The 14,934-nt window shown below is 61.9% G+C and overlaps 1 protein-coding gene across 1 annotated transcript in view; it reads left to right on the forward strand.

Moving 5' to 3' along the window:
• Nucleotides 1–14,934, forward strand: part of BAG6 (BAG cochaperone 6) — a gene marked incomplete at its 3' end in the record, with an annotated part of 59,963 nt that overhangs the window by 20,974 nt on the left and 24,055 nt on the right. The window contains 4 exon segments of the mRNA XM_085535288.1: nucleotides 358–464; nucleotides 2,204–2,282; nucleotides 7,602–7,879; nucleotides 10,290–10,641. Coding sequence (XP_085391414.1) covers nucleotides 358–464; nucleotides 2,204–2,282; nucleotides 7,602–7,879; nucleotides 10,290–10,641 — 816 coding nt within the window.

The raw sequence follows: 14,934 nt of genomic DNA on the forward strand, positions 1-14,934 counted from the left end.
GCCCCATAGCTGCCCCATAGCGGCCCTATAACTGCCCCATTGAGTTCCATTGAGTTCCATTGAGACCCATAGGGACCCCTTAGAGCCCCCATAGCTGCCCCATAGCTGCCCCATAGCTGCCCCATAGCAGCCCTATAACTGCCCCATAGAGACCCATTGAGTTCCATGGAGATCCATTGAGTTCCATTGGGATCCATTGAGACCCATAGCTGCCCCATAGCTGCCCCATAGCTGCCCCATAACTACCTGCCCCATAGCTGCCCCATGGCTGCCCCATAGCTGCCCCATAGCTGCCCCATAACTACCTGCCCCATAGCTGCCCTATGGCTGCCCCATAAGTGCCTTGTTCCCCCCCAGGTCAGGCTGTGGGTGGTTTCCAGGCCCCCACCCGCGTGGTCATCGCCCGCCCCACAGCGCCCCCCCCCCGCCCCACACATCCCGGAGCCCCACAAGCAGCAACACCGGTGAGTGGGGGGGTATTATGGGATGGGGGGGGTCCCTATGGGTTCCTATGAGGTGGGGGGGGGGGGCAGGGGGTCCCTATGGGGTCCTATGGGGTCCTATGGGGTCCTATGGGGCGGGGGGGTGGGCAGGGGGTCCCTATAGGGTCTCTATGGGGTCCTATGGGGTGGGGGTCCCTATGGGGTCCTTTGGGGTGGGGGTCCCTATGGGGTCCTATGGGGTGGGGGTCCCTATGGGGTCCTTTAAGGTGGGGGTCCCTATGGGGTCCTTTGGGGTGGGGGTCCCTATGGGGTCCTTTGGGGTGGGGGTCCCTATGGGGTCCTATGGGGTGGGGGTCTCTATGGGGTCCTATGGGGCCCCTATGGGGTCCTTTGGAGTCACTTGGGGGTCCTTTGGAGTCCCTTTGGGGTGGTGGTCCCTATGGGGTCCTATGGAGTCCCTATGGGGTGGGGGTTCGTATGGGGTCCTTTGGGGTCCCTATGGGGTCATTTGAGGTCCCTATGGGGTCCTATGGGGTCCCTATGGGGTCCTATGAGGTGGGGGGGGGGGGGCAGGGGGTCCCTATGGGGTCCTGTGGGGTGTGGGGGGCAGGGGGTCCATATGGGGTCCTTTGGGGTCCCTATGGGGTCCTATGGGGTGGGGGGTCCGTATGGGGTCCCTATGGGGTCCCTATGGGGTGGGGGTTCGTATGGGGTCCTTTGGGGTCCCTATGGGGTTCCTATGGGGTCCTTTGGGGTCATTTGAGGTCCCTATGGGTTCCTATGAGGTGGGGGGGGGGCAGGGGGTCCCTATGGGGTCCTTTGGGGTGGGGGTCCCTATGGGGTCCTTTGGGGTGGGGGTCTCTATGGGGTCCTTTGGGGTGGGGGTCCCTATGGGGTCCTGTGGGGTTCCTATGGGGTCCTTTAAGGTGGGGGTCCCTATAGGGTCCCTATGGGGTCCTATGGGGTGGGGGTTCCTATGGGGTCCTTTGGGGTCATTTGAGGTCCCTATGGGGTCCTATGGGGTGGGAGGGGGGGCAGGGGGTCCCTATGGGGTCCCTATGGGGTGGGGGTTCGTATGGGGTCCCTATGGGCTTCCTATGGGGTCCTTTGGGGTCATTTGAGGTCCCTATGGGGTCCTATGGGGTGGGAGGGGGGGCAGGGGGTCCCTATGGGGTCCCTATGGGGTTCTTTGGGTCCCTATGGGGTCATTTGAGGTCCCTATGGGATCCTATGGGGTCCCTATGGGGTCCTATGAGGTGGGGGGGGGGCAGGGGGTCCCTATGGGGTCCTTTGGGTTCCTATGGGGTGCTTATGGGGTCCTTTGGGGTCCTTTAAGGTGGGGGTCCCTATGGGGTCCCTATGGGGTCCTATGGGGTGGGGGTCCCTATGGGGTCCTTTGGGGTGGGGGTCCCTATGGGGTCCTTTGAGGTCCTATGGGGTGGGGGTCCCTATGGGGTCCTTTGGGGTCCCTATGGGGTCCCTTTGGGGTCCCTATGGGGTGGTGGTCCCTATGGGGTCCTATGGGGTCCCTATGGGGTCCTTTGGGGTGGGGGTCTCTATGGGGTCCTTTGGGGTCCCTATGGGGTGGTGGTCCCTATGGGGTCCTATGGGGTCCCTATGGGATCCTATGGGGTGGGGGTCCCTATGGGGTCCCTATGGGGTCCTATGGGGTGGGGGTCCCTATGGGGTCCCTATGGGGTCTCTATGGGGTCTTTTATTTGTGGGGGGGGTCCTCATTGTGTTGTGTGCCCCCTTGTCAGACCCCCGGGGGGGGCGCATCTTTGGCTCAGGTGCTGAGTGGGCTGGTGGGGCAACTGCTGCTGCAGCCCCTCGTCTTGGGTGAGTGGGGGGCCATGGGGGGGCACTTATGGGGCTGGAGGGGGGCACTTGTGGGGCTGGGGGCACTTGTGGGGCTGGGGCCACTTGTGGGGCTGGGGGCACTTGTGGGGCTGGGAAGGGGGCACTTGTGGGGCTGGGGAGGGGCATTTATGGGGCTGCGGGGGCACTTGTGGGGCAGAGAAGGAGGTACTTATGGGGTGGGGGGGGGCACTTATGGGGCACTTATGGGGCTGGAGGGGGGTACTTATGGGGTTGGGGGGGCACTTGTGGGGCTGGGGGGCACTTGTGGGGCTGGGAAGGGGGTACTTATGGGGTTGGGGGGGTACTTATGGGGCTGGGGGGGCACTTGTGGGGCTGGGGGCACTTGTGGGGCTGGGAAGGGGGTACTTATGGGGTTGGGGGGGTACTTATGGGGTTGGGGGGGCACTTGTGGGGCTGGGGGCACTTGGGCTGGGGAGGGGCATTTATGGGGCTGGGGGGGGCACTTGTGGGGCTGGGGAGGGGGTACTTATGGGGTTGGGGGGCACTTGTGGGGCTGGGGGCACTTGTGGGGCTGGGAAGGGGGTACTTATGGGGTTGGGGGGGGCACTTGTGGGGCTGGGAAGGGGGTACTTATGGGGTTGGGGGGGGCACTTGTGGGGCAGAGAAGGGGGTACTTATGGGGTTGGGGGGGGCACTTGTGGGGCTGGGGGCACTTGTGGGGCTGGGAAGGGGGTACTTATGGGGTTGGGGGGGCACTTGTGGGGCTGGGGGCACTTGGGCTGGGAAGGGGGTACTTATGGGGTGGGGGGGGCACTTATGGGGCACTTATGGGGCTGGAGTGGGGCACTTGTGGGGCTGGGGGCACTTGTGGGGCTGGGGGGGGCACTTGTGGGGCTGGGAAGGGGGTACTTATGGGGTGGGGGGGGCACTTGTGGGGCTGGGGGCACTTGTGGGGCTGGGAAGGGGGTACTTATGGAGTTGGGGGGGCACTTATGGGGCTGGGGGCACTTGTGGGGCTGGGAAGGGGGTACTTATGGGTGGGGGGGGGCACTTATGGGGCACTTATGGGGCTGGAGGGGGGCACTTGTGGGGCTGGGGGCCACTTGTGGGGCTGGGAAGGGGGTACTTATGGGGTGGGGGGGGCACTTGTGGGGCTGGGGGGCACTTGTGGGGCTGGGAAGGGGGTACTTATGGGGTTGGGGGGGCACTTGTGGGGCTGGGAAGGGGGTACTTATGGGGTTGGGGGGGCACTTATGGGGCTGGGGGGGCGAATTGGGGGGCTGGGGGGGCACTTATGGGGCTGGGAAGGGCACTTGTGGGGCTGGGGGGGGGCGCTTATGGGGCTGGGGGGCACTTATGGGGCTGGGGGGGCACTTGTGGGGCTGGGAAGGGGGTACTTATGGGGTTGGGGGGGCACTTGTGGGGCTGGGGGGCACTTGTGGGGCTGGGAAGGGGGTACTTATGGGGTTGGGGGGGCACTTGTTGGGCTGGGGGCACTTGTGGGGCTGGGAAGGGGGTACTTATGGGGTTGGGGGGGCACTTGTGGGGCTGGATGGGCACTTGTGGGGCTGGGAAGGGGGTACTTATGGGGCTGGGGGGGCACTTGTGGGGCTGGGGGCACTTGTGGGGCTGGGGGGGGCACTTGTGGGGCTGGGAAGGGGGTACTTATGGGGTTGGGGGGGCACTTGTGGGGCTGGGGGCACTTGTGGGGCTGGGGGGCACTTGTGGGGCTGGGAAGGGGGCACTTATGGGGTTGGGGGGGCACTTGTGGGGCTGGGAAGGGGGTACTTATGGTGTTGGGGAGGCACTTATGGGGCTGGATGGGCACTTGTGGGGCTGGGAAGGGGGTACTTATGGGGTTGGGGGGGCACTTGTGGGGCTGGGGCCACTTGTGGAGCTGGGAAGGGGGTACTTGTGGGGCTGGGGGCACTTGTGGGCACTTGTGGGGCTGGGGGGCACTTGTGGGGCTGGGAAGGGGGTACTTATGGGGTGTGGGGGGGCACTTATGGGGCTGGGGGGGCACTTGTGGGGCTGGGGCCACTTGTGGGGCTGGGGGCACTTGTGGGGCTGGGGGGGGCACTTGTGGGGCTGGGGGGCACTTGTGGGGCTGGGGGGGGCGCTTGTGGGGCTGGGGGCACTTGTGGGGCTGGGGAGGGGCATTTATGGGGCTGGGGGGTCACTTGTGGGCACTTGTGGGGCTGGGGGGGGCATTTATGGGGTTGGGGGGGCACTTATGGGGCTGGGGGGCACTTGTGGGGCTGGGGGCACTTGTGGGGCTGGGAAGGGGGTACTTATGGGGCTGGGGGGCACTTGTGGGGCTGGGGGCACTTGTGGGGCTGGGAAGGGGGTACTTATGGGGTTGGGGGGGCACTTGTGGGGCTGGATGGGCACTTGTGGGGCTGGGAAGGGGGTACTTATGGGGTTGGGGGGGCACTTGTGGGGCAGGGGGCACTTGTGGGGCTGGGGGGCACTTCTGGGGCTGGGAAGGGGGTACTTATGGGGTTGGGGGGGCACTTGTGGGGCTGGGGGGCACTTGTGGGGCTGGGAAGGGGGTACTTATGGGGTTGCGGGGGCACTTGTGGGGCTGGGGGCACTTATGGGGCTGGGGGTGGCACTTGTGGGGCTGGGAAGGGGGTACTTATGGGGTTGGGGGGGCACTTGTGGGGCTGGGGGCACTTGTGGGGCTGGGAAGGGGGTACTTATGGGGTGGGGGGGGCACTTATGGGGCTGGGGGGCACTTGTGGGGCTGGGAAGGGGGTACTTATGGGGTGGGGCGGGCACTTATGGGGTTGGGGGGGCACTTGTGGGGCTGGGGGGCACTTGTGGGGCTGGGAAGGGGGTACTTATGGGGTTGGGGGGGCACTTGTGGGGCTGGGGGCACTTGTGGGGCTGGGAAGGGGGTACTTATGGGGTTGGGGGGGCACTTATGGGGCAGGGGGCACTTGTGGGGCTGGGAAGGGGCATTTATGGGGCTGCGGGGGCACTTGTGGGGCTGGGAAGTGGGTACTTATGAGGTTGGGGGGGCACTTGTGGGGCTGGGGGCACTTGTGGGGCTGGGAAGGGGGTACTTATGGGGTTGGGGGGGTACTTGTGGGGCTGGGGGCACTTATGGGGTTGGGGGGGCACTTGTGGGGCTGGGAAGGGGGTACTTATGGGGTTGGGGGGGCACTTGTGGGGCTGGGGGCACTTGTGGGGCTGGGAAGGGGGTACTTATGGGGTTGGGGGGGCACTTATGGGGCAGGGGGCACTTGTGGGGCTGGGAAGGGGCATTTATGGGGCTGCGGGGGCACTTGTGGGGCTGGGAAGTGGGTACTTATGAGGTTGGGGGGGCACTTGTGGGGCTGGGGGCACTTGTGGGGCTGGGAAGGGGGTACTTATGGGGTTGGGGGGGTACTTGTGGGGCTGGGGGCACTTATGGGGTTGGGGGGGCACTTGTGGGGCTGGGAAGGGGGTACTTATGGGGTTGGGGGGGCACTTGTGGGGCTGGGGCCACTTGTGGGGCTGGGAAGGGGGCACTTGTGGGGCTGGGGGGCACTTGTGGGGCTGGGAAGGGGGCACTTATGGGGCTGGGGGGCACTTGTGGGGCTGGGGGGCACTTGTGGGGCTGGGAAGGGGGTACTTATGGGGTTGGGGGGGCACTTGTGGGGCTGGGAAGGGGGTACTTATGGGGTTGGGGGGGCACTTGTGGGGTTTGGGGGCACTTATGGGGTTGCGGGGGCACTTGTGGGGCTGGGAAGGGGGTACTTATGGGGTTGGGGGGGCACTTGTGGGTCTGGGGGCACTTGTGGAGCTGGGAAGGGGGTACTTATGGGGCTGGGGGGGCACTTGTGGGGCTGGGGGCACTTGTGGGGCTGGGGGCACTTGTGGGGCTGGGAAGGGGGCACTTATGGGGCTGGGGGTCACTTGTGGGCACTTGTGGGGCTGGGAAGGGGGTACTTATGGGGTTGGGGGGGCACTTGTGGGGCTGGGGGCACTTGTGGGGCTGGGGAGGGGCATTTATGGGGCTGCGGGGGCACTTGTGGGGCAGGGAAGGGGGTACTTGTGGGGTTGGGGGGCACTTGTGGGGCTGGGGGCACTTTTGGGGCTGGGAAGGGGGTACTTATGGGGCTGGGGGGGCACTTGTGGGCACTTGTGGGGATGGGGGGGCACTTAGGGGGCTGGGGAGGCACTTATGGGGCAGGAATGGGGCTGGGGGGCTGGAATGGGGCAGGAATGGGCACTTACGGGGCACTTATGGGGCTGGATGGGCACTTGTGGGGCAGGAATGGGGCTGGGGGGGCACTTGGGGGGCAGGAATGGGCACTTGGGGGGCAGGAATGGGGCTGGGGGTGGCACCTGGGGGGCAGGAATGGGGCTGGGAAGGCACTTATGGGGCAGGAATGAGCACTTGTGGGGCTGGAATGGGGCTGGGGGGGCACTTATGGGGCAGGAATGGGGCTGTGGGGCAGGAATGGGGCTGGGGGGGGCACTTATGGGGCAGGAATGGGGCTGGGGGGCTGGAATGGGGCAGGAATGGGCACTTATGGGGCAGGAATGGGGTTGGGGGGGGCACTTGTGGGGCTGGGGAGGCACTTATGGGGCTGGGAAGGCACTTATGGGGCAGGAATTGGGCTGGGGGGGCACTTATGGGGCAGGAATGGCGCTGGGAAGGCACTTATGGGGCAGGAATGAGCACTTGTGGGGCTGGAATGGGGCAGGAATGGGCACTTATGGGGCAGAAATGGGGCTGTGGGGCAGAAATGGGGCTGTGGGGCAGAAATGGGGCTGGGGGGGCACTTGTGGGGCAGGAATGGGGCTGGGGGGGCACTTGTGGGGCAGGAATGGGGCTGGGGGGGCACTTGTGGGGCAGGAATGGGGTTGTATGGGTACTTATGGGGCTGGGGGGGCACTTATGGGGCTGGGGGGGCATTTATGGGGCTGGGGTGGGACTTATGGGGCTGGATGGGCACTTATGGGGCTGGGGGGGCACTTATGGGGCAGGAATGGGGCTGGGGGGGCACTTGTGGGGCTGGAGAGGCACTTATGGGGCAGGAATGGGGCTGGATGGGCACTTATGGGGCAGGAATGGGCACTTATGGGGCAGGAATGGGGCTGGATGGGCACTTATGGGGCAGGAATGGGCACTTATGGGGCAGGAATGGGGCTGGATGGGCACTTATGGGGCTGGGGGGGCATTTATGGGGCTGGGGTGGGACTTACGGGGCTGGATGGGCACTTATGGGGCTGGGGGGGCATTTATGGGGCTGGATGGGCACTTATGGGGCTGGATGGGCACTTATGGGGCAGCTTCCCAGCCCACATATTAACCCCCCCCCCCCCCTTATCTCTCCCCCCCAGCCCAGGGAAGCTCCGCCCCCTCCTCCTCTCAAGCCCCGCCCCCTTCCTCTCAAGCCCCGCCCACCTCGACTCAAGCCCCGCCCCCTTCAAGCCAAGCCCCGCCCACTTCCGGGTTGGCCCCGGGCGGCCCCTCGGTGGGCGGGGCTTTGGGCGGAGCTGAGCCGCCATTGGCTGAGCTGCTGGGGGGGCTGCTGGGGGGCGGGGCCAGCCCCGCTGTCGCCGTGGCGATGCCCAATGGGATCCCGCCATTCCTGCAGGGCGTGGCCGACTTCCTGCAGGTGGGTGGGGCTTAAAGGGGGCGGGGCCTGGGGTGTGGGCGGGGCTTAAACCTGAGTGGGAGGGGCTTGGGTGTGATTGACAGCTGAAGTGGGAGGGGCTTAACTGGGGCGGGGCTTAAACCTGAGTGGGCGGGGCTTGGGGATTGTGATTGACAGGTGAAGAGGGCGGGGCTTAAAGGGGGCGGGGCTTGGGTTGGGTGGGATGTGATTGACAGGTGAAGGAGAGCAAAGCTTAAAGGGGGCGGGGCTTAAGCCTGAGTGGGCGGGGCTTGGGTAGGGGGCGGGGCACGTGATTGGCAGGTAAAGTGGGTGGGACTTAAGGGGGGGCGCGAGGCCTGTGATTGACAGGTGAAATGGGCGGGGCTTAAGGGGGGCGGGGCTTAAACCTGAGTGGGCGGGGCTTGGGAGGGCAGGGCTGTGATTGACAGGTGGAATGGGCGGAGCTTAAGCCTGAGTGGGCGGGGCTTGGGTGGGTGGGGGCGTTGATTGACAGGTGGAATGGGCGTGGCTTAAAGGGGGCGGGGCTTAGTTGGGGGCTGTGATTGACAGGTGAAACGGGCGAGGCTTAAAGGGGCGGGGCTTAAAGCTGTGATTGACGGAGTAGGTGGGGCTTAAAGGGGGCGGGGCTTAAACCTGACTGGGCGGGGCTTGCCTATGATTGACAGATGAAGTAATTGGGGCTGTAAGGGGCGGGGCTTAAACTTGAGTGGGCGGGGCTTGGATGGGGGGCTGTGATTGGCAGATGGAGTGGGCGTGGCTTAAAGGGGGCGGGACTTAAACCTGAGTGGGCGGGGCTTGGATGGGTGGCTGTGATTGACAGGTTAAATGGGCGGGGCTTAAAGGGGGCGGGGCTTGGATGGAGGGGCTGTGATTGACAGAGTGGGCGGGGCTTGAGACTGAGTGGGTGGGGCTTGGGGGGCTGTGATTGACAGATGAAGTGGGTGGGGCTTAAAGGGGGCGGGACTTAAACATGAGTGGGCGGGGCTTGGTGGGTGGGGGCGGTGATTGACAGGTGAAACGGGCGAGGCTTAAAGGGGGCGGGGCTTAGTTGGGGGGCTGTGATTGACAGATGAAGGGGGTGACGCTTAAAGGGGGCGGGGCTTAAACCTGACTGGGCGGGGCTTGGCTGTGATTGACAGGTGGAGTGGGTGGGGCTTAAAGAGGGCGGGGCTTGGGGGCTGTGATTGACAGATGAAGTGGGCAAGGCTTAAAGGGAGGCGGGGCTTGGGTGGGGGGCGGGGGCGGGGACTGTGATTGACAGGTGAAGTGGGTGGGGCTTAAAGGGGGCGGGACTTAAACATGAGTGGGCGGGGCTTGGTGGGTGGGGCTGTGATTGACAGATGAAGGGTGACGCTTAAAGGGGGCGGGGCTTAAACCTGACTGGGTGGGGCTTGGCTGTGATTGACAGGTGGAGTGGGCAAGGCTTAAAGGGAGGCGGGGCTTGGGTGGGGGGCGGGGGCGTGGACTGTGATTGACAGGTGATATTGGCGGGGCTTAAGGGAGCGGGGCTTAACCCTGAGTGGGCGGGGCTTGGGTGGGTGGTCTGTGATTGACAGGTGAAGTAGGCGGGGCTTAGAAGGGGCGGGGCTTGGGTGGGTGGGGACGTTGATTGACAGGTGAAGTGGGCGGGGCTTAAAGGGGGCGGGGCTTAGTTGGGGGGATGTGATTGACAGGTGAAATGGGTGGGGCTTAAAGGGGGCGGGGCTTAAACCTGACTGGGCAGGGCCTGGCTGTGATTGACAGGTGGAGTGGGTGGGGCTTTAAGGGGGCGGGGCTTAAACCCGAGTGGGCGGGGCTTGGGTGGGTGGTGGCGTTGATTGACAGGTGAAGTGGGCGGGTCTTAAAGGAAGCGGGGCTTAGTTGGGGGGTGTGATTGACAGGTGAAACGGGCGAGGCTTAAAGGGGCGGGGCTTAAAGCTGTGATTGACAGATAAAGTGGGTGTGGCTTAAAGGGGGCGGGGCTTAGTTGGGGGGCTGTGATTGACAGATGAAGGGGGTGACGCTTAAAGGGGGCGGGGCTTAAACCTGACTGGGCGGGGCTTGGCTGTGATTGACAGGTGGAGTGGGCGGGGCTTAAAGGGGGCGGGGCTTAAACCTGACTGGGCAGGGCCTGGCTGTGATTGACAGGTTAAATGGGCGGGGCTTAAAGGGGGCTGTGGTCTGTGATTGACAGGTGAAGTGGGTGGGGCTTAAAGAGGGCGGGGGGCTGTGATTGACAGATGAAGTGGGAGGGGCTTAAAGGGTCTTAAGCACGTGATTGACAGGCGAAGTGGGCGGGGCTTATGGGGGGCCCTTGTGATTGACAGGTGGAGTGGGCGTGGCTTAAAGGGGCGTGGCCTCGAAGTGGGCGTGGCCTCATGAATGGGCGGGGCTTATGATTGACAGCCCCCATCCCCCTTTCTATCTCTAGGCCGCCCAGGGAAGCCCCGCCCCCCCACCCGAAGCTCCGCCCCCCGCCCCCCCAACCCAAGAAGCTCCGCCCACTCCGGAAGCTCCGCCCACTCCGCCATCTTTCCCCAGAGAGGGGGGGGGTGAAGATGGCGGCTCCAATGGGATCAATGGGGCTGGGGGTCCCAGCCCTGCCCCCCATCATGGGGAGGCGCTGCCCCCCGAGTTCTTTACCAGCGTGGTGCAGGGGGTGCTGAGCTCCATGTTGGGACCCCTGGGACCCCCCCAAGGCCGAGCCGAGAGCATCGCCGCCTTCCTGCATAGGCTGAGTGGGGCGCCACCCAGCTTCGAGCATGGGGCGGGGGGACCCGCTGGTACATAGGGGGCTTAATGGGGGGGGAAATGGGGGGTAGGGGGGTATTGGGGGGGTATTGAGGGGGTAATTGGGGTATTAAAGGGGGGTAGGGGGGTAATTGGGGGGGTACGGGGGTATAGGGGGGTATTTGGGGGGTTAAATGGGGTAATAAGGGGGGTAGGGGGGTATTTGGGGGGTTAAATGGGGGGGTAGGGGGGTATAGGGGGGTATTTGGGGGGTTAAATGGGGTATTAAGGGGGGTAGGGGGGGTTAAATGGGGGATTAAAGGGGGGTAGGGGGCTATAGGGGGGTTAAATGGGGTATTAAAGGGGGTAGGGGGGTATTAGGGGGGTATTGGGGCGGTAGGGGGGTATAGGGGGGGAAATGGGGTATTAAAGGGGGTAGGGGGGGTTAAATGGGGGATTAAAGGGGGTAGGGGGGTAATTGGGGGGGAAATGGGGGGGTAGGGGGGGTTACATGGGGGATTAAAGGGGGTAGGGGGGTATAGGGGGGGAAATGGGGGGGTTAAATGGGGTATTGAGGGGGGCATAGGGGGGGTTAAATGGAGGATTTAAGGGGGGTAGGGGGTAATTGGGGGGTTAAATGGGGGGGTAGGGGAGTATTAGGGGGGTATTTGGTCCATGTTGGGACCCCTGGGACCCCCCCAAGGCCGAGCTGAGAGCATCGCCGCCTTCCTGCATAGGCTGAGTGGGGCGCCCCCCAGCTTCGAGCATGGGGCGGGGGGACCCGCTGGTACATAGGGGAGGAAATGGGGGGTTAAGGGGGGTATTGGGGGGGTATTGGGGGCGTATTGGGGGGGTAGGGGGGGAAATGGGGGGGTTAAATGGGGTATTAAGGGGGGTAGGGGAGTATTGGGGGGGTATTGAGGGGGTAATTGGGGTATTAAAGGGGGTAGGGGGGTATTTGGGGGGTAAAATGGGGTATTAAAGGGGGTAGGGGGGTATTTGGGGGGTTAAATGGGGTATTAAGGGGGGTATAGGGGGGGTTTAATGGGGGATTAAGGGGGGTAGGGGGGTATTGGGGGGGAAAATGTGGTATTAAAAGGGGGTTGGGGGGCATTAGGGGGGGTATTGGGGGGTTGGGGGGGTTAAATGGGGTATTAAGGGGGGCAGGGGGGGTTAAATGGGGGATTAAAGGGGGTAGGGGGGTATTGGGGGGCATTGGGGGGGTAGGGGGGTATAGGGGGGTATTTGGGGGGTTAAATGGGGTATTAAGGGGGGCAGGGAGGGTAAATGGGGGATTAAGGGGGGTCTAGGGGGGGTTAAATGGGGTGTTAAGGGGGGTAGGGGGGTATTGGGGGGGTACTGGGGCGGTAGGGGGGTATAGGGGGGAAATGGGGGGGTTAGATGGGGTATTAAGGGGGGTAGGGGGGTATTGCGGGGGGGACTGGCTGGTAAATAGGGGCTGGGGGGGGTTACATGGGGAATAAAGGGGGGGTAGGGGGGTATTTGGGGGGTTAAATGGGGTATTAAGGGGGGTAGGGGGGTAATTGGGGGGTTAAATGGGGTATTAAGGGGGATAGGGGGGTATTTGGGGGGTTAAATTGGGTATTAAGGGGGGTAGGGGGGTATTTGGGGGGTTAAATGGGGGCTTAAAGGGGGTAGGGGGACAATTGGGGGGGGGATTGGGTGGGAGTTAAAGGGGACTCCCATTGACTCCCATTGACTTCCATTGACTCCCATTGACCCCCATTGACTCCCATTGACCCCCATTGACTCCCATTGACTCCCATTGATCCCCATTGACTCCCATTGATCCCCATTGACTCCCATTGACCCCCATTGATCCCCATTGACTCCCATTGACTCCCATTGACCCCCATTGACTCCCATTGACCCCCATTGACTCCCATTGATCCCCATTGACTCCCATTGACTCCCATTGATCCCCATTGATCCCCATTGATCCCTATATGTCCCATAGGGTTCTTTGGGGAGCTGCTATCGGAGCTGTGCCAGCAGGTGGCGCTGTTCCCATTGACTCCCATTGACTCCCATTGACTCCCATTGACTCCCATTGACTCCCATTGACTCCCATTGACCCCCATTGACTCCCATTGACTCCCATTGATCCCCATTGACTCCCATGGAATCCCATTGACTCCCATTGATCCCCATTGACTCCCATTGACCCCCATTGACTCCCATTGACTCCCATTGACTCCCATTGACTCCCATTGATCCCCATTGACTACCATTGACTCCCATTGACTCCCATTGACCCCCATTGACTCCCATTGACTCCCATTGACTCCCATTGACTCCCATTGACTCCCATTGACTACCATTGACTCCCATTGACTCCCATTGACTCCCGTTGTCTCCCATTGACCCCCATTGACTCCCATTGATCCCCATTGATCCCCATTGACTCCCATTGACTCCCATTGACTCCCATTGACTCCCATTGACTCCCATTGATCCCCATTGACCCCCATTGACTCCCATTGATCCCCATTGATCCCCATTGACTCCCATTGACTCCCATTGATCCCCATTGACTCCCATTGATCCCCATTGATCCCCATTGATCCCTATATGTCCCATAGGGTTCTTTGGGGAGCTGCTATCGGAGCTGTGCCAGCAGGTGGCGCTGTTCCCATTGACTCCCATTGACTCCCATTGATCCCCATTGACTCCCATTGACTCCCATTGATCCTCATTGACTCCCATTGATCCCCATTGACTCCCATTGAGTCCCATTGACTCCCATTGATCCCCATTGATCCCCATTGACTCCCATTGACTCCCATTGATCCCCATTGACTCCCATTGACTCCCATTGACTCCCATTGACTCCCATTGACTCCCATTGACTCCCATTGACTCCCATTGACTCCCATTGACCCCCATTGACTCCCATTGACTCCCATTGACCCCCATTGACCCCCATTGACTCCCATTGACTCCCATTGATCCCCATTGACTCCCATTGACTCCCATTGACTCCCATTGACTCCCATTGATCCCCATTGATCCCCATTGACTCCCATTGACACCCATTGACTCCCATTGACTCCCATTGACCCCCATTGACCCCCATTGACCCCCATTGACTCCCATTGACTCCCATTGACCCCCATTGACTCCCATTGACTCCCATTGATCCCCATTGACTCCCATTGACTCCCATTGATCCCCATTGACTCCCATTGACTCCCATTGACTCCCATTGACTCCCATTGACTCCCATTGACCCCCATTGACTCCCATTGACTCCCATTGATCCCCATTGATCCCTATATGTCCCATAGGGTTCTTTGGGGAGCTGCTATCGGAGCTGTGCCAGCAGGTGGCGCTGTTCCCATTGACTCCCATTGACTCCCATTGACTCCCATTGACTCCCATTGATCCCCATTGACTTCCATTGACTCCCATTGACCCCCATTGATCCCCATTGACTTCCATTGACTCCCATTGACTCCCATTGACTCCCATTGACTCCCATTGACTCCCATTGACTCCCATTGACTCCCATTGATCCCCATTGACCCCCATTGACTCCCATTGTCTCCCATTGATCCCCATTGACCCCCATTGACTCCCATTGACCCCCATTGACTCCCATTGACTCCCATTGATCCCCATTGACTCCCATTGATCCCCATTGACTCCCATTGACTCCCATTGACTCCCATTGATCCCCATTGATCCCCATTGACTCCCATTGATCCCCATTGACTCCCATTGATCCCCATTGATCCCCATTGACTCCCATTGACTCCCATTGATCCCCATTGACTCCCATTGATCCCCATTGACTCCCATTGACTCCCATTGACTCCCATTGATACCCATTGATACCCATTGATCCCCATTGACTCCCATTGACTCCCATTGACTCCCATTGACTCCCATTGATCCCCATTGACTCCCATTGATCCCCATTGACTCCCATTGACTCCCATTGACTCCCATTGACTCCCATTGATCCCCATTGACTCCCATTGACTCCCATTGACTCCCATTGACTCCCATTGACTCCCATTGATCCCCATTGACTCCCATTGACTCTCATTGATCCCCATTGACTCCCATTGATCCCCATTGATCCCTATATGTCCCATAGGGTTCTTTGGGGAGCTGCTGTCGGAGCTGTGCCAGCAGGTGGCGCTGTTCCCATTGACTCCCATTGACTCCCATTGACTCCCATTGATCCCCATTGACTCCCATTGACTCCCATTGACCCCCATTGACTCCCATTGATCCCCATTGATCCCTATATGTCCCATAGGGTTCTTTGGGGAGCTGCTATCGGAGCTGTGCCAGCAGGTGGCGCTGTTCCCATTGAC

The sequence above is a fragment of the Coturnix japonica genome, unplaced genomic scaffold (assembly GCF_054131305.1).
Source record: "Coturnix japonica strain WE unplaced genomic scaffold, WE-NBRP24 Scf114, whole genome shotgun sequence".
Classification (NCBI taxonomy): Eukaryota; Metazoa; Chordata; class Aves; order Galliformes; family Phasianidae; genus Coturnix; species Coturnix japonica.